Source organism: Amblyomma maculatum, chromosome 11 (assembly GCF_055883805.1).
Source record: "Amblyomma maculatum isolate TAMU_Amacu chromosome 11, ASM5588380v1, whole genome shotgun sequence".
NCBI classification, from domain to species: domain Eukaryota; kingdom Metazoa; phylum Arthropoda; class Arachnida; order Ixodida; family Ixodidae; genus Amblyomma; species Amblyomma maculatum.
In genome coordinates, this window is record NC_139354.1 from 59,492,272 (window position 1) to 59,512,085 (window position 19,814).

At 43.1% G+C, this 19,814-nt stretch overlaps 1 protein-coding gene across 1 annotated transcript in view; it reads right to left on the minus strand.

The window, feature by feature from the left end:
* Positions 1-19,814, minus strand: part of LOC146173910 (phospholipid-transporting ATPase ABCA3-like) — a 127,574-nt gene that overhangs the window by 17,789 nt on the left and 89,971 nt on the right. The window contains exons 16-19 of the mRNA XM_084585298.1: positions 18,543-18,987; positions 13,434-13,852; positions 10,566-10,678; positions 831-1,319 (exon numbers count right to left, since the gene is read on the minus strand). Of these exons, the coding sequence (XP_084441424.1) occupies positions 831-1,319; positions 10,566-10,678; positions 13,434-13,852; positions 18,543-18,987 (1,466 nt within the window). The remainder of the gene's footprint in view (positions 1-830; positions 1,320-10,565; positions 10,679-13,433; positions 13,853-18,542; positions 18,988-19,814) is intronic.

Genomic DNA, 19,814 nt, shown 5'->3' on the forward strand with positions numbered 1-19,814 from the left:
GAATGTCGTTTGTGAGGTGGTCAACTTTTCTTTGCTCAGCGTTCACAGCATCGTCTTGTATCTGGATTCGTATTATTGTTTTTTATTGCGTGCGTGGATTTCCTGGGTTAAACATAGTGTGTTTGTCACTTTCTTCAGTTGTTTTATGGCGACTAAAGAGTCTGTATAGACGCGGTATTCTGTTATAGAATCTGTTTATTTATGGCCTCGATAGCATCACGAATTGCATAAAGTTACATCACAATTAAGCGGGGCCGGGTATTTTGATATATATTCATTACGTAAGTTTAGTTCACTGTACTTAATACTGTAATACGGCGTACTTGTATTTGTGTCTTTCTTTTCACTAGTGTTCCTAAGGTAACTCAGAATGGTGTGGTGCCTCGAAACTTCTCTCGCTCGATTGTGACACGGAGGCACCATAAGAGTTTTGAAACAGTTCATCTGTCTCAATCTTGCTGCAACTGAGTTGTTTACTTCTTTTCAGGCGCAAATCAGCCAAGCAAAGACCTCTTTTCTCAGCCACACTCTTCACCACCACGTGCTAATGCCAGGAGAACAAGTGAATGGGGCAGAAACATGAAGGCGCCACCGTGACTAAGAGAGCCGACAATGCATTTGTCCCGAGTTTAGTTCTTTTCTATGAATTTTCATTTTCAGGTTCTGACAACTGCAGTATTTTAGAAAGGTTCTACGTGTTAGCTCCGTCTATGCGACAAAAATGATGTTAAGCTGTTATTGAGAAAGTAACAGAAATTTACGTATCTTACGTACAGAAAGTTACGTATGTACATACCGCTAATAGAAGGGCTGTAGGCAATCACTCTCACCTTGTGGGCGCCCATGCTGAGAGTCATGGTTTTTGTCATTGCGTCACCATACGAGACGCCCTCCAGACCCGACAGCATCTGGAACGTTGTGGTCTTTCCTGCTCCATTTACGCCCAGCAGACCAAAGCATTCAGATGGCCTGAGCGCCAAGTACACGCCCCTCACGGCGCGCAAGTTCTCGAAGCGCTTGTGCAGCTTCCAGGCCAGCATGGTGTTCTTGGTGAAGTCCTTCGCGTCACGCAGGGAAACGATGAGTTTCTTCTCTTCTTCGACATCGTCGTCCGCTAGAACCTCCTTGCCCGCAAACGCATCTCCCGGCGGCAGGTAGCCTGATGTGTTGGACGCCATGACGACCAGGAATACGAGGCCCATGGCAAGCAGTGCTGTGATCTCGAAGCCAATGGCATCATAGGTGAGGGCGTAGAGCTTGCTGGACTCGCAGGGGTCGTAGAACAAACCTTCCTCGTTTTCTATGTAAGGAACAAAATCCTATATGAGTCTTCACGCACTCTAGAGGGACCTTTTCAACGGTCTACGGGACAAAAGATAAATGCTGTTGAACTTGATCGGATACTTTTAGCGGGTTTTCTGATTGACATTAAAGAGATTCTTTCCTAGCCTCCAGACATGTTATCTTTTTTATAAATTCTTTCCTTATAGGATAAGTATGCCTCCCCCCCACCACACACACACACAAACATATATATATATATATATATATATATATATATATATATATATATATATATATATATATATATATATATATATATATATATATATATATATATATAGAGAGAGAGAGAGAGAGAGAGAGATATGATACTCCGCATAATCGGGGGCAAAGCTCTTCCCTTCCACCGAACTTGCATTCCTAGAGCTTTGACCCAAGTGGAAGGAATGGTGTGAAGAGTGCACGTTCGGGTCCTATACTTAACAGCAGGCCTCCGCACTGGTATGCACATCATATCATTCCATATGTTTTATTGTAACAACGGAAAACGTTTATGTTCTGGTGGAGGCTTAATGAGCCAGGCGTTGCAAAACTGATCGAGTGTTGACTTCATGAAAGACAAATGAGGAATGACATGACCGTTTCTGACACCGCGTCAGACGCTAGTTTATGGTGTTGAGATATAAGCTGTTGTCCAAAACATTTTACGCCAATTTTGTTGCACCACAAATTTCATTCTACGTTAATATTTGTATTAAAGGCACTTAATGCACGTCTGGGAGAATTCTGAGATTTAATATCATTTTTTCCGTTTATAGTCATTCCTTCGCGAAATTTGTTCTAATGGGAATGCCAAGGGTATCCACTGCAGCTTCAGGCGGCACTGATGTGTCGTTGTCTAAATAACTATACAATCTGATGACGAATGCATCAAAAAACGTCGCAGAATTACATGTGCCCTATCTATTGCCCACTCTAAAGTTAAATATTGATGTTTCAAGCATAAACACAATCGCGTATTCTCACCTATGAGGGGGCAGCCTTAGATATACAGTACTTTGCTGACAGCTTTTGTTGCAGTTTACACGTGAAAATATAGGAGCGTTAGGGAAAAGTGGAAGAAAATTTATTGCTGTAAATTATCATGAAAATGTTGTTTTATTGCCAATAAATAACTAATATTTCCTTTGTTTCAGTTCCTTTCAGGAGCTGTATTAAGTATTCGCTTGTAAATGCAGATATTTAAAAATGGGAAACGGGCAAAAATCTATACGTGCTGTCTAACATTTGTTAACTTATCCTGCCGCCAATGCATCTGACTTCCTTCCTACTCACCGGACAACATTAATTGCTGACTTTTCGATTTTTCGCGTGCTATATACGCCTGTGCGCTGTTGCGTTCAGAAGCTTTCACACAAAACCAGGCAAACGTTGATCCTTTGTCCGGATAAAGCAAAACAGTCCTGCGCGTCTTGAACAGGACTTGACCGCGAAGGAACTCGATGAAGATGACATTATCCAAAAGAAAGTGAGAGAAGCGGAGAGTTTAGCAAACTGTCGGCGAGCAGCAGAAGAAGAAGAAGCAGGAATATTTGAAAGCGGCGAGCAGTGAATCTCTTTATTTTGTATAGCTCTAGGCACCCGTTTCTGTCGAAGCGGTAGAGTGGTTATCGGAGTCCTAATAATGCAGCCCGGTTCGCCTATTCAGCGGGGTATTTTCTCTATTGGAAGCCAGCAGTGGAAGAAGCTGCCAGCAGGCAAAGCACATTTAATATTGGTGTAATTCTCAGCAGAATCCTCGTACGTCGGGTCAAAAATGCTGCTCCTGAGTAAATAAGGCATGTGCGTACGGCTGTAATTTTTGTCACTTTAATCTTCTTAGGGTTTTCTTTCATATAATGCGGCTGATCACGACTGTGGGCATTCTGTGAGACTGTGAGAGGTGAAAGCAAAGGTGCTACCTAACTTCATTCGCTGTTTTACCCATCCACGGTAAATCGACATATAATTTTGTTTTCCGCGTCTCTCTACCTGTCGCCTTGTGACACCAATACCAAAGACAGACTTGCATAATTTGGGGTCGTACACAGTCAATATAAATACGATCAAACTAATCGCACACTTAAAGTGGTGATAATTTTCACACTATTACATATTTTCCCGCTTGCAATACCAAGGTCGTCCACTCTAAACACGAATAAGCCTATAAAGGAGTAGAAATGGAGTAGCCTGTCCTTTGGCAAACTCACTTGTACGGGAATGGTATTTTCTCCAAGCCCTCAAGTAGACTTTGACCACTAACTAAGCAGAATGCTACACTTTGGCAACAGAAGCGTGTTCCCTTCTCAAATAATATTTATTGCATGCAATTAAAAATTGCACGACGCTTTTAACCACTGCACTAGAAATCTTGACGTTGGCAATTAGAGAACGCAGAAACCTCGCTGAAATTTTTTTCAGTCGCTACAAATTTGCATATTCTCATTTTATAATTGGCTTCCATATGTCTTGGGATGAAAATCTGCCCCTGGGGCAGGTATGATGCTCTGACTTCAAAAGCCTTTTTATTATTTAGAGCGTGTGCTACAAATAATTGCACGTTAAAATATTCCGAGCCCAATAATGATATTCTACAAGTTGACAAATTGATTTTGGCGATAAAGGAACGTGCTTGAAATTTTTTTATTGGAAGTAGTAGGTTACTATTTCGTCGTTATGAAAATTTGAATTTCGCCCTGATATCGCTTTTTTTTTCAGCAGTGCCTTAGCTTAGTGTGAGGCGGCTGCATCGGGCTCGCTTACGAAGCCATTCTTGAAATATTAGTAAAGGGTCGTGCGCTATTAGGGCGAACACGACAAAATGTGCTCGCTCCCCTGGAAAGGGTGTATCATCCAAATAAAACATTACAAGGGTTCCACGGTGCTGAACCAAATATAGAGCGACAGCATTAACTGCGGGTGACCAAGCGTTCTTCTCTTTTTCTTCTTCCTCAGCCCACATATAAAGCCCCGCTTTTCCCCACCGATATGAACGTGCCTTAGTGGCCTATATGGGTAACGTGAATGCCAGGGTACTAGCAGGCTGATTCTTACATAACCGTCCCATGTGAAACGAGAGACCCAAGTTGACAGCTTCTGCCAGCTTGGGGTCGTCTACGGGGGTCATCTAAATGTCAAAGGTCAATGGTTGTCACCGCCGTTCCAAGCTGAAGGTTGAAACTGATCAGTATTGCTTTCGCAATAAAAAGCAGTTATTGAACCAAGGTGGAGCTAAAATTGAGGGGCTTGAAGGTAGCGCTTCATACATGCTGTCGTTTTGCTTTGATGTGCCACCGAGTCAGACGCATCCAGGTTGAGAAGAATGCGGCCACGCGTTCGCCCGTTCATAAGGGTGAACGGCTTGTACACTCTATCATTGATCGTAGTTCTCTTAAAAAATCTTAACTCGATAGGTTAACTTTCTCGATTTAATTTAAATTTCGGAGACTACATAGCTTGCTCTAGCGCGGTTGGTGTAATTAGAGTCTTCGCAATTCGTAACATGATGTTGGGGCCCAGGGGATAGCGCATTAATAGCTGTGGAAGGTTTTAGGTAGGTTATAGGTTTTAGACGCACAATAAAAAAAAGATTTGAAAGTGCTTCCAAAGTTGGAATTGGAACTATTGTGCTCAACGTAGCAACACATTCTCCAATTCTTTGATAGAGGATTCAATTTTCGGGGATGTTAACAGTGTTCTTGCGCCTCCTGAGAGCCTACATTCAATGCTAGGATGTGCAGTTTACATGCTTCACTGTATCGTTTTAGTTCCGAATTACTCACTAAACAAAGGAGATAATTTCACTTATATGGCTTTTCTGGATAATACATCGGATGGACGTGATGAATTTGGCAGCTTTCCAGTTAGGAAGCTGTGGAGGCGGTTCCACGGGTAGCCCGCATACCAGTTATACGATGGAATAAGCTTCCGGAGTGTAGAGTGCTCCAGAGCGTTAGCTATTGATCGAAAATAGGAGATAATGCGGACGGTGCTCATGCTCATTTGAGATGAGCTCACGGTGATTTGCCGAAGGTTAATATGAAAACAAGTCTTAGGATGCTTCTTACCTGAGGCTGCCTTGAACAAGGCTCCGCCAGCTGTTATGAAGGTCTTCTCTCCTGGGGAAAAACTGCTTGTTTGCTTAATCGTTTTAAACAGTTCGCACTCGAAGCTTTGATAGTCCGAATTCCAGATCTTGGTGAGGGTGGAAAGGAAAGCGTACGGTGGGAACAGCAAACAGGCATAGTGCGTCATCGTAGAGAGAAATAATACATTTGCGAGCGCTTGGCCTATGACCACCAGTATACCTGTAATGTACAAAACGCATAAAGGCGACATCAATGAGGCCTCTGTTGCATTGCCTGAGTGAGCAAAGCAACCGTTGAATTTGCCTAGAAAGGAAAAGGAGAGTGGTACAACGCGTAAGTTATCCAACCCAACACATGTCAGAACATTGTGGTTAAGCTTGAGAAAACAAGAAACGTGAACCAACTCTTCCTGCTTTTCTCTTCAACAGGAAAACATTGAAGTCGCCCTTGTTAACTTTTTTACACCAGTTGGAGGCGTCCTTAGAATATGTTCAAGAGAAAAGTCAGAACGATCACCTTTGCTGCCTTCTTCATCGCGGTCTACAGGGAAACAAAGCTTCATCCACGGACAGCTAATCTGTCTAGGATGCCACCTGCCTCCACCCTAGAATTTCAAATCTTCCCATCGAACAGTATTCAAGATGTCAAAATCAACTTCTTTTCATTATACGCGTTTACATTAGTCTTGGGTTTGATTATATGTGTTTGAAAATGTGGTACAATCGGTTCTAGGCGAAGCGGTCTCTGTCCGAGAATATTTCCAAGCAGGATGTAAATTGCCTCCGGTTTGTTCTTTTACTTTCTTCGCTATTCGTTGCCTTAAATTCACACCCTTGGGCTTCTTCATGCATAGCCCGAAACACCCAATCATATTCGAGTGGCATCGAATAAGGCTTTCCTGGTCCGTTTACAAGACCGAGATTCACTTTCTTTTCTGGTATGCCATATCGCGGCATTAATAACATATCCATTTATCGTATCTTGTCGCTCCTAGTTGATATTCTTCTGAGGATTGGTACTAGTGACCAATAACAAACTCAGACTCGCAAACCAGCGATTTAGGCCTCTGCTGTTACTTGATATCAGTACCGCTCAAAGGCGATTAATTAGGGCGACGCTGAACTTATAGCCTGTGGTAGGGGTGTGCGAATATTCCAAATTTTCGAATATCGAATCGAATATCATAATATTCGATTCGTTAAACGAATCAAATAGTGGAAATTGAGAATTATTCGAAACTGTTCGAGTATCTTCGCAAATTTTCGAATACTTTTCGAATAACTGGCACGAATTAACGTCTCGGTTACCTCCGACCATTCTCGCGAAGGCAGCGTCAGCTCCGAGCAGGCACAGCTTGCTGCCGCAATAAACCTACGCGAGAAGCAGAGATCATCGTTTAGGGAGCCTACATGCTTCAGCGTGGCCGCCACACGGTCCATTCGCATGGAAACATTCTTAAAGATTGGACATATCACGAATCGCAGAGGCAACTTCTCGTAGTCGTGTCATAGTTCACACGTCTCTAATCTGCCGAGAAGTAACGCTACATGTTTATTCCTAAAAATTTCATTCACTTTCAACATCAATAGTTGAGGTTAAGTTTATTATGCAAGTGGCGCATGACATGAGAGTTGCATGAATGTTGTCAGCTCATGCTCATACAACTCTCCACTATATATCTCAGGTCGCCTAGCGCCAGTTGTAATTGCCTAGCGCCAGCTAGAGGGGAGCACGCGAGCTAATTGAGAAAGAACGAAAGCAACGAAAGTCACTGAAAAGAAGAGGAAGATGAGGAGATCACGCGCTCGGCGATAACTAGTTCGAAGAGCCAACAGCAGGAGAAGCGCAACTCTATGGCCTCGGGTTACTCGGACGCAAGTCGGACGAAAGCGTCGCTCAGCCATTCGTAATCTCTGATATATTGTATCATGCAATCTAGTTCACTAAATAAACTCGTTCAAACGTAATTGTTGTAGATAAAAACAACCAGCAACTGACAATGTGCGTCGAGATTAATAGTTGCGCCCCCTGGAGGAGATCAGCGTTTTCCCGTCAGATCTATTACCCCACGAGTTATAGCGCTCTACCGCAGCGCTATAACAGCGCTATAACGAATAGTAGAGCGCTCTATAGCGCTCTACTATTCGATTCGTATTCGATTCGCTGCTTTCACTATTCGATTCTTATTCGATTCGCTTTTTAGCTACAATATTCGTATTCGATTCGATAGCAAGAGTGCACTATTCGTATTCGATTCGGTTTGGAAAAAGTACTTTTCGCACACCCCTAGCTTGTGGCTTTTCGTGATGTTCTCGTCACTCAATTCAGCTTATATGTGTGGGGGATCCTATAAGAGTTCTGGTAGGTGGCTTCGTCTGTCGACAAAATAACAACAGTATAAAAAATCAAACTTTACAATTTAGGCATCTATAATGAACAGTTTTATTCCCGGCAGAGCGTGTCATATCAATAGTGCAGTTTTCACTGCAAATTTTGCATGCCTGCTATGTCGATGAAATAAGGAGCACAGTTGCAGCAATGTTTTATGCAGGCCAAAAGTCCCTTCTCCGTTTTACTTGCCGTTCGTGATCGCAAAATTTGAATTTAAGAGACCTTCAAGCTGCTCAGCCCATTCGTTTTGGTATCGAAGCAACTTCGCAATAGCTTCCCACCAGAAAACTGCCTCTGTAAAACGGAAACGAAGGAAATGTAGTCGCCCTAATTATTTGTAAAAACCGCGCTAGCTAATCACTTAACAATATCAGTTTGCGCTATGCCCCATTACTATGAAGAGCTAATCGGTTTTGCTCGTAGTGTTAATTTCTGTTCATTTGCTCTAGTCTTCTGTAGCGCGCTCAGTGTTTTGAAGTTTTCATATGACTTCTGAAGGTAGGAAAACTATTTAGCTGGAATCGACGTCTAAGAGTTTGCACACTGCTTTGCTGAAGTGAAACATGCTGCTGGGCTTGTTGGTGTATACAGCATGCAAGCAAGTTAGCTTGCATGACGAGGCTTTCGGCAATTACCTTATACCACAGCAGAAGAGGCAGCAGGAGACTGTTGTGTATTTGATCAAAGTTACATGACTGATTGATATATAGGGCTTATCATCCCAAAGCGATTCACGCTATGAGAGAAGCCGTTACATTATTGAATGTGAAGGATAGATAACATACGAAAGCATCAAAAGGTAAAAAAGGCTTGCATTTACGAAGAAAATATAATATTAAACCTTTGAAAATAACTCTGTTTTCGGAGTAAATCATGCACCCAAGAAACAATTTCATATCTCTGCTTCCTTCAGGCAAATTATATTACAAAGCTATGTCGACCTTTATATAACAAGGCAGAAGCTCCACTAACAAAGTTTTCGCCCTTCTGTATAATGAAAAAAGCTTCAGTTAATTCACGGGCATCACTTCGCAACGCCCATCTCAGACTTCAGTTTTTCAACGATAAACTTGCGTGAGCGTAGATCACAGGTTTTCAGTGAAGCAGCAGATTTGATCTCTTTGTAATGACCCCCGAATGTTAAGTGTCGAACTAGTTGTTGAAACAGTGTCCGAGTTGAGCACCGTTTGTAAGCACCACGTGTCTGTAATTATATGTCCTATGTGAGAACCTGTATTATTGAGTAGCCAGAACTACGGAGAGTGCAAAATGAGCAGTCCCTGTATTCGCTTTGTGTTCCGTGAACGATAGCTTTGGAAGTAATAACACAATTGAAAACATGATAAAATGCAGTTCTTCTCACATGACACTTGAAGCTTTGCATAAGTAAATCGCGAATGCATATTGTAAAAGGCCTGTATTATAAACCTTCTTGTGTAAATTTAGGAATGTTGTGACGGGAAATAAATGTATTTTGCAGTATTATTTGCAGAAATATTTGGAGCATTGTTCGTGCAGTATGCAGAAAGAAGCACGTGGGGCTTACCCGACTTCCTTGTTTGTTTTCATTTCTATCCTTTTGCGCATATTTAGCCTCGCGTTCTCTCCATCAGTTCTAAATGAAAATATGATTCATGAGAAATGACATTCTTTCATTATGGAAACTTGTTATCGATATGTTACTTATTTTTCTGCAATGCCTTTTATTTTGTACATATGCAATTAAACTTGAGTATTCATTGCGTCTAGCGTGTGGTCATATTATCAGAGATTTGACGGGCAAACGAGCGCGATTACCGAAGTGGTTTTATGGTACCAGATGGCAGACAGACAAAGTTAACGTCGTTTCAGAAAACCATCGGTTGCTCTACACACCGAAACATGCGATACTCTGCTCTTACCATTTCAAAATTATTTTTCCTGGCGTCAGTCTCAACAGCTACTCTATAAAGTGTCAGATTTCACGAATAATATCAGCAAAACGACACCATTTTCAAAAAAACCTAAATCGTGCTATATTTTTATCTCACACGCTTGCTTGCAATTTACTGATATTACATTGCTACTGTAAAACGTCTATATTACAAATATATATAACACCGCTTTCTTTATGAAACCTTGAAAGCTGTTCGGCTATGTTATATCGAGAGAAAGTGTCTATGTTCACTGCAATCCTGGATAAAGTTGAGTATGATATTTCTATTTCTTGTACTCTAATAAAAAAGACTGCATTTCGAAAGAGTTTAGAAATCTACCTGCAGCTGCAGGCTACATCATCTTTAATTAACTCTTAAGAGCGTCGAAGTGGATGATATTGTCTGTTTAGAGGCTTGAAAACGTTTTATTGCCCTATATCTTCCATCGGATATTGAATAGGAACCAAGCCATTTCTAGCGCCTTGCAGCACAATTATTTACGCAAGATTGCTTCGGTGACAGTTCTTTGATGCCCTATTCAAGAACCAATCTCCAAACAAAATCAAACTCGGCGTAATAGCGTAAGGTGTAAATATACATAGAAACAGAGACAGCATTAAAGTGACTTGCAGTGCTCGATGGCCAGAAATAGATTTTCTAATACAGCTTTAAACATTTCCCGCAGCGAACATTACACGGTTAAAGCAACGGAGCGTGTAGCTTAGGCCTAGTGAGAAATATGTGTTGAGGCCTCATTAACTCCAAACTGCTTTTAATACACCTTTGAATTCACCACACTATTGTAAGATCTTTTTTATCCAGCTCTACTCTTACCTCCAAGCAATACCCATAGCAGGAGAGAGGAGACGGCCCCGCCCACTGAAGCCGCCCTCTCAGCTAACACGTAAGCCATGCCAATCACAGCAGGTCCGGCGAAGAGGAACGCGGCGTAGAAGTTACCTGTAAATTGAGGAAATTTTTTGTAACAGTACGGAAATGGTCATTTGGGTTTGCCGCCGCGTAAAGCTTAAGCCGGAGTCACACTGCGGAAACACAACAGCGACATCAGCCGAACAAGTTCGCCAAACAAGCCGCCAACAAGTTTCCGAACCAACTTGTTGCCCAACAGAATGTCACACCGCACAAACAGCCGGCAAGCCGAGCAGGTTGCTGCACTGTTGCCTCGGTGTGACAATGTTCAACCGAACAAGTTTGCCGAACAAGCCGCCAACAAGTTTCCGAACCAAATTGTTCCCCAACAGTATGTCACACCGCACGAACAGCCGGGAAGCTGAACAGGTTGCTGCAGTGTTACCTCCGTGTAACAGTGTTCGGCAACCAAAACAAGCAGGAAACAGTGTCCGTCAACGCTGTTTGGTTTGTTCGCCGGCCGGGCGAATTTCCGGGCGACAACTCCCCAACCAAAGCACTCATATCTGAGCTGATTGACTCATTCCTGCGCATTTCCTACTTGCAGATACTTTTTTTTTTTGCAGGAAGTTTCCTTGCAAATCATTTTCCATTTGTGGCTGTTGTGGCGTCTTGCAGGCAGCGCATGCAGGCGTGCGCTCACGCGGCGACGGTCGCTCCTCCCGTTGTCGAGCGAGATTGCTGCGGTTGCACACCGGCGTTTCGTAGGGATTCTATGTACGGCCATGCTGTGATGCAAACAATTGTTGAGTACACCTAACTATAATCAAAACTCTACTTAATTGCCGTTTTCATTCACTAAAACTTGTAGAGGCTGTCCCAGACGGTGCGCCGATGGTCCGCGTTGTCCTTCGCCGCTGCCGAGACTGCGGAGCAGTGCAGCATATGTAGCGCTGCTGGGTTTGATGCAGTGCACGGTCGTATCAGAAAAAAAGCTGCTATCAGAAGGACTGCCTGCTATACTCGTGCAACAGCAGCATGCATGCCTGCACAAAGCGTGGAGCAGCTTTCCGCAACAGCGCCTCCCAGGGGTGCGCCAGGCGGTGATATGCGCTGCTGCCTGCCTGCCGTACTCGTCGCTGGGCCTAGTCTGTTTTGGCGAAGATGGAGGAAGAGAAAAAAATAGGAGTGAGCGCCGCGGTCTGGTGGTGAATGAAGCCTAGTCATAAAAATATAATAGAAAACATGATGGGAATTTTGCCGTCAACTGACAAGGCAAGCGGTAGATGGCAGCTAGTGTCGGTTGCGGTTGCGCACGCCCCGCTCTGGAGGAATGCTTTCGCTACGCGACGCCTGCTCTAGAAATCTGAGGCGCGCGCTGAGCGCAAACGATGGATGGAACTTTAGACCTTTAGACGGGCCGATGGCCTAGGAGCTTCCGCTGCCACAGTACACACGTGTGTTTCGCGACGTGTGGTTGGGTCCCCTACTGCGCCATACGAAATGCTTGCGGGGCTCGGCGCACGAAGAGCAAAAAGGACGAAGCGCTGATCCGCTTCGTCCAGTCGTCCTTCGTGTTCTTGTGGTTCGCCTTTGTGCGCTGAGTCTCGCAAGCCTGGAATCAAACCAACTAGCCCAACAACAAAAGCTGCCATATGAAATGCGCTCCATGCCGGAATGCTAGAGCTACACGGATAACCGCCCGGGACTGTCGCTCCAACGGTGAGTATCCTGTTATGCGCACTCCTCCAGAAACGAGACGTTTTCAGGGTATGTGCACGTATTGTACAGCCTCTTTCGCTAGCAAGGTTTCGCGGTGTGACACGGTGTCGCCCAACTGTCGGAGAACAAGTTCGCGGCAGCTGTTGGCGGGCGACAACGACATGTTTCCGAATAGTTCGTGTTGGCGCGATGTGACAGGGCCGCCAACACTACGCGAACACGCTGTTGATGGACAGAGTTGACCAACTGTTTCCGAAGTGTGACTCCGCCTTTAGCAATACAAAATGTCGTGGACGGTAGAAGAATACTTTTATACTTTGAGAGGGTGATATGGATGGCACCTCTTCCAGCGAACCAGGTTGTCACGATAGGCCACCAACAAACCTTAAGGTTAACAAATCATTGCAATCTCTCCCATGCTCGATAAAGGTCATCACTCCCATGGCCAGTCCGGTTGCATCGACCATGAGACACATTATTGCAAGATGATATACATAACGTTGCACTGAACACACGTGCTGTTACTGTATATGAAATCCGAAAAAACAATTTAGGTTGTAAGCCTCAAAGAGACAGAATTAACGTTTCCTTTCCATGTCATCCAATTACTAACCGAAAAAAGCTATCAAAATTGCTAATCAAGTGTTTGCTGTGATCGAAGAGGTTTTAGCAGAGTTCAAGCGGAATGGGTTTATACTAAATCTCAAGATATGCGACAAACTACAGTACTTGAAAGTTTCTAGAGAGAAGTATTTAAATTAGCGTGTATATGCGGATTAGAGGAAGGCAGTGGGGCCCGCAGGAGACGAACGTTAATCTAGCATTTACTCCGAGCACAGTACATCTTTATTCCAGAAGTAGAAAAGTGCAATACATGTTTAACAATCAAACTGCTACTTTGTTGTTCTGTTAGTTCACTTATACCAAGCTTAAATATTTTTATCGACGTCAATAATCAGCTTAAACTATGTACGTTATGTGTAGAAAATCTAGATTGCGATTTTGTTGCGCGTTCTTCTTCATGACTAGGCGGTAGCATTTTGTGCGCTCCACCTAGAAGAGCGTGCACTAACATCGCCCGAGTTGTTAATCCAATTGTGACATTGTTGTAAAGCGTGCTCACCAGCTGTGGCCAACGAGTACTTCACAAAGCCGTGGTGTACCAACACCCAGAAGGCCGAGAAAAGCGCATGGTGGATCATGTCGAACACGAAGTGCGCGAACACGAACTCCGCGCCCGACATCCCGGTCATGAGCTGGACGTCTCGGCCGCCGCTGATTCGCTCAGGTACGGGAAAGGCAGCATAGGCGGCAAAGCCCAGAGTATAGGTGAATGCCGGACCTGTGGCCCAGTACAACCAGACTAGGAGACGGTTGGCAATGATGGTCACAGAAGGTAAGAATGGTTTCTGGATGAAGCCGATGCTGGCAGATATATGCGCGACCGGGTCTCCCATGGCTTCGCGCAACTTTGCAGTTGCCACAAGGTTCAGCAGGATAGGAAGGGTAATGGCACTTGTGGGATTCTGCATGAGAAAAATGCTGGAACGCGTGACAGCGTGATCAAGCTGTAGTGATCATTTTTGGGTAGCTCTTGTTCGCTCTCGAGAGGACAGGTAGGATTAACAAGATTTTTGGTAGTAGTTTATCTACGGCTATATCTGCTGAAACCAAATGTTATAAAAAAATACGTGTTCATAATGCGAAATATGCAATTTGAATGTATAGACAGGAACTTGTTTACCGACCTTAGAAGGCTGATGGTGTCATGCAGAAGCGCCCGAGATTAAAGAAAAAAGGTAGTACATACGGCTGCTCGTTCCGAATATTTTGGTATGATGCCGGGATGCCGACACCTAATTGACATTTTCTAGGCAATGAATACAATAATTTGTTTAATATAGTTTCTCCTTCAAGGCGAAGAAATCGCTTTATATAGACACGTTGCAGTATGTCCACGTTATTGTCTAATTATTAAGGGAATAAAAATGTATCTGTATCACCTCTGCGCCTTCAATCTCTTGTCTAAATAATGACGGTTAATTGAGAACACAAGTTTCTCTTTTTTCGAGCAGGGCTCTCTTCATGTCATAGTAATAGGGAGAACGTGCGAGCAAGTCTACAAATATAGTAGCATTCTTAAATGTCGCGAGAAAAACAAGGAGGTCTGGTAAACTATACGTCAAGAGCAATCATTGAAATATTACCAGTCCTTCCTTTCTTGTGTGTTCCTCTATACAAATAAGCAGCAAAACTGAGTGATTCGGAACAAAAGTTGAAAGCTGAGGGGTTGTGATTTGTTTTTCAGAAACCCTTGCTCAAGAACGGCAGTAAATCAAGGTGCCCTGTAAAATTACGCTTCATCGTTCTAATTTGAAATAGGGTGAAAGGAAATTCTTTGAATGCACTAAACTTGCATCTGTTTGATTATATTTGAAATTTAACTATAGTATTTGTGATAAAACTTATATATATTTAGCACAGCTTGCTTTTCTCAAGGCAAAAGCTCGTTCCCACAATTAGGGCCTATTTTAAACATGTTCTACGCATAATCAAGTGACTCGGAGAACATTTGGAGACACATAAGTCGATGTAATATCTATTGATGTAGTAGACTTGGAGATGAATGTCGGAAAAGAATATCTCGTTTATATTGACTCCGATACAGCGTACTACTTTCATATCCGCCCTACGCCTAATTACCACAATTGTTTACTCAAGTTGTCCTGTGCCGTCACGTAACGTTTAGTGCCACCACTTTCGGCGACATGTTCTGCGTTTTACCGAACACATGAGGATTTCGCCATCAGTTATGGAATCAAAATTGTAGCATTAATCTTAGCACCGTGTGAACGTGGAGCTGCACAAATTTTTTTCGAGATGGGCCTGCTGCGCTGCAGTTTTGGCTATACGTATTTACATGTTGCGCAATCTACCTACAACCGCGACAAATTGCGGAGGATTAGCGGTGTCCTCCGCTATCAGCTCCGGAACGACAGAGTGCCTGATGGCGGAGGCCACGGGTTTAACCCTACATGCAGCGCGATCTAGGAATCCATCGCTCCAATTACGGAGTTTTAATCGAAGATAAAGTTGGTAATAACTAACGGGCAGGAGAGTTTCTAACAGTATATTCGTGTTCAATCAAAAAAGCGGTGGCTGAATGGTTACAGCACTCGGCTACTGACCATCGGGCTCACACGCGCTTCGATGTTTTCTTATTGTGAAACTGCGGGAGTAGCGAGGAGTCATTGGTGAGACACACGTCCATCGTTCTTTGTGTTGGCTGGTGAACTTGATAGACCCGCTGGGGAGACTCCTGTGTTGGAGCCGCCACTCCAAATTTAGTTTCTTTTACCAGAACGAGGCCATGTACTTGTAACTTTAAAAATATAGTTTAGCCAGTAACTGTGTTGGGAGAAGTTTTTGGCGCATTTATTAGTCTCTGGCAAACTCGAGCAGTCTTTTCTCTATAATAAAGTTTATTACTACTGAATTCGTTCCGTTTTTGCCTATTCTCATCAACCAGTCAGTAAGGTGTTTTATTTATCACAACCATCTGATTCTAGATTCAAGGCTCTTGAGATTCTTTTCCTTTCCGACCTGTCATCTGAAGTAGCTGAATTTTGCAGCTGGGCTATTTCATACGTAACACCACAGCCCCAAAATCTACCACCGAAAATAAACATTGGACCTGTTGCAAATCGTGCGAAATGTGTTCAGTCAAAATATTTCTCTCGAGAAAAATTTTTGACGATGTAATATCTCTCAGAAAGTTCTCTCAGGAAGCAAAAGTTAGTAAAAGTTAAAACTGATAAATCATGCATGAAATGCGCTGCAGTTACAGAAGGAGCGCCACAGACCGTTTTGTTTTTTTGTCATGAATGAGTTCGCCTTCTCTTCCTTGAAGTTCTTCTGAGTCTCCGCTTTTCCCTTTTCCTCCTTCCTGCAGCAGCTTAACATCGATAGGTTACGCTAAAGCGTCAAGAATGCTACAGGTCTGCAACTGAGTGAATTTGTTAGGGAAATACCCATAAGGCGGAAATACCCATCGGCCATATTATCCAAACAGGACTCCTGGCAGTACGTTGTCTCTGGTTACCTGCAAGAGCATTTCTCCTCACTGTCACTGATTGACCCGTTTAGGGTGCCTAACTAGATGGATGCCATGATGTTACTCTTGGTTGAGTCCCTTGCACAATATTCTGCCTTCAACCTTGTTGTACAGGACTATTCCCTTGAGTGTTCTCCAATAAAAATGCGTTAAGGATTGCATAACTAATGATAACGACGAGGTGACGTTCATTCGCAAGTGTGTCATTACTGTGGAGGCCTTCTCAGAAATCTTATTATCCTACCTCTATTGAATTGAAGGACAAGAATTTTATGCAGAGGTCGGACGTCAATATTGGCTCCAGAACGGCCCCGTTTCGACGTGATATTAACCTCGCTAAGATGAACAGAGGAATAGAAAAAAAGATTGAATGACAGGATAATCAAGATGATTAAGTGTAATAATGATTGTCTTCACGTGCGCACAGGACCCCACTGGTACGGTGACTAAGTGGTATTTATATAGGTATATATTTAAAGGAGCGAACAGTCACGAGTGCAAGGCAAATGTTTTTTTTATACTGTCGGAATTGATAGGAGTCTGTCTCTCATTATCTGGATAAAGAACATTAAATGCGAAGCGGAAGGAAAAAGGAAAACCAACGCTCCGATGGTGGGAGTCGAACCTACAACCTCCGAAAGTCGCGTCCAGTGCTCTTTCAACTCAGCTACATTGACGGCTGCCCCATCTTCCGCTTGCTTGGTTATTTATGTTGACTAACCGAAACCGGCGAGCGTGCACCAGCGCCATCCTTATGCCTTGCGACGGATGTGACACATCCTGTTATACCGCGAACGTCACGTAGCACTTCATCATTAGGGAGGGCGGCGGCTGGGCTACAGCCCTTTTAAGCTACCTTTGCGACCTCCAGACTGCCCGAACCGATAGAAAAAAAATAAAGAAATAAATATATATATATATATATATATATATATAGAGAGAGAGAGAGAGAGAGAGAGAAAAGAATTCACTATTCAGCCAAGCATCGCAAGAATATTCTTATTTTTATATTTGGAGCATCACACTGCATTGTCCACGTCGTATATATATATATATATATATATATATATATATATATATAATCTTAAGGGCATTATATTTGAGAAAGATTATTCTACTACTGCCCACTTACGACGTGGACAATGCAGTGTGATGCTGCAAATATAAAAATAAGAATGTCCTTGCGATGCTTGGCTGAATGGTGAATTCTTTCCTCTGGCCCTACAGTGGATAGGCAATGCTTGCGCAGCCGCAGGAGACTTCTAAGACTCGATCGGCCCAGTCGAAAATTAAGACAGCCAAGGAAAGCAACCAAGCAGAAAGGGTTTTCTAGACTAAGTGACGAAGATAAAGAGAAAGAATATGATCCAGGTAGAGCAAAAAGAAATAAAAGCATTTCTGAAAATGCTGTTGCCTTTACTTAGGAACTTTTTATTACCACGCTTTGGAAGAAATAAAAGGAAACTTTCAGGAAACCTAAACGTATGCGTGGTGATTCTACTGAACTAGATAATTTGTAAGATCCGACCAAAAGCTTTCATTTAAGCTAGGTTTAGTTCATTGAAGAAGAAAGAATAAACCAAATATTAGGTTCCAATTTTGTTTTCAATAGATAACCGGTCTTCCGCATTTATTCTACTTCAGTCAATATGGTGTATAATAAGGAAGATTGCTGTGACCTTTCTTGTTCTGGAGGCAAGAGTTCTTATTAGAAATGTGTCTTTCTCAATGCGTTGGTTTAAATCTTTATTACTTATAACTTCAACCCCATCAGCAGATTTCATTTAGGCTTGGTATAATTGACGCCAGCTTTTTCATAAAGACTGAAACTAAGTTTCAAGTTTTTTTCTAACAACGCAAAGTGAGAAACTTTGAAGCTTCCGCTCTCACACGGGCTCTCATAACTCTTCAAAAACGCATGCCGCAGGTGAACCAGATTTGGGATAAATCCCCGATACGCTAACGTAAACATCGGAAGAAGCAGCAACAGGCCCCCAAATAACTAATAGCAGGCAAAAACGCTTTCACAATTTGACACGTAAGAAAACTGAAGTAAACTCCCTCCCCTACTGTTGTTTGTCCATAGTAATGGTGAGTTAAAACACAAATTTTACTTACCTGCCATTTGAAAACTCCACTGCCATGGGATAAGTATAGAAGTACCCAACAAAGTCATCTGCTGCCAACCTGCCCAGTTCCTTAGTAGCGTTGTTTGTCTTCACGATGCTGGCGCCCTCGGATTCCATGAGAACTTGTAGACTCTTGCTTATTTTGGTGGCAGGTGACTCGCCGAAAATGATTGGTTTGCTAGGGTAATGGGCTGAAAGGCTCACTGGAATGACCTTTTCTGCACTTCCAGCCTCGTGTATTCTACGCAGAGATGGCGCAGAGAGTGTACTCCAGGAAAGCAGGGTCAGCAGGACGAGCGGCAACACCAGGTAGGCTAAGAAGATTTCCCAGCTACGGATCAGGCTTAGGAACCTTTTGATAAACAAGGCGATGAACACCCTGCACACTGTTCTATGCTTGTTCACTGGCACTGTCACCGCGTCGATGTCTTTCTCTGTAAATTGAAGAGATTCCACAGCCAGCACGTCACTCTCCATTGGACCGTACTTTACCACCGATAAGTGTCGCGCCCTACCACTTGATGTATGATTCTAAGGTTTGAGAGAAGTGTCGAATCTATGGGGATGCTTTCAGGCCTCGTAGCGGGGCTACTACAGCATCTGAAGCAAAAGCCCGTAGACTCCTGGACTAGTAGGGGACCACCCTGGAAGACTTTTAGCAAAAGCCCGTGGACTCCTGGACTAGTAAGGGACCACCCTAGAAGACTATTTTTTATTATTATTAAATAAAGTTGTTTCCATCCATCCTACAGCATTTCTGGGGTTGTACAGCTGAACGGCAGGGATTACAAACTTTGAAACCTTCACAGGGTTAGCTACACTGGAGATGCACTATTAATTACGTCGTCTGCGTCAGAATGAAAAACCCTTGAGTTTCTTAATATCCCACGAGATAAACGATAAAAATCCTAATAATAAATTTATTGCTGCCTTAAAAGTATACATGGACCGAGGAGCTACAGAAAAAGCTGTCGAAAAACAGCTTGACAAGGTTACAGCCCTCAATATTTAAGCAGAAGCAGAAAAAGAACAACTCATTGAGCTTCTTCAAATGTACAGCAGGTAATAAAGTGCATCGCAATATTTTCCACGGAGTACAGAAAAAACCGCTAACAATCGTTTGTAACAAGTGTATGACGTATTCATGCATAAAATATAGAGCACAGGACCGAAGACTTAGTTTAGGGGAAGTCAACGTGAAAAATATCTGCCTACACCTTCTTTATACATGCTATGTACCATCCAATGGGTGCAATAGAAA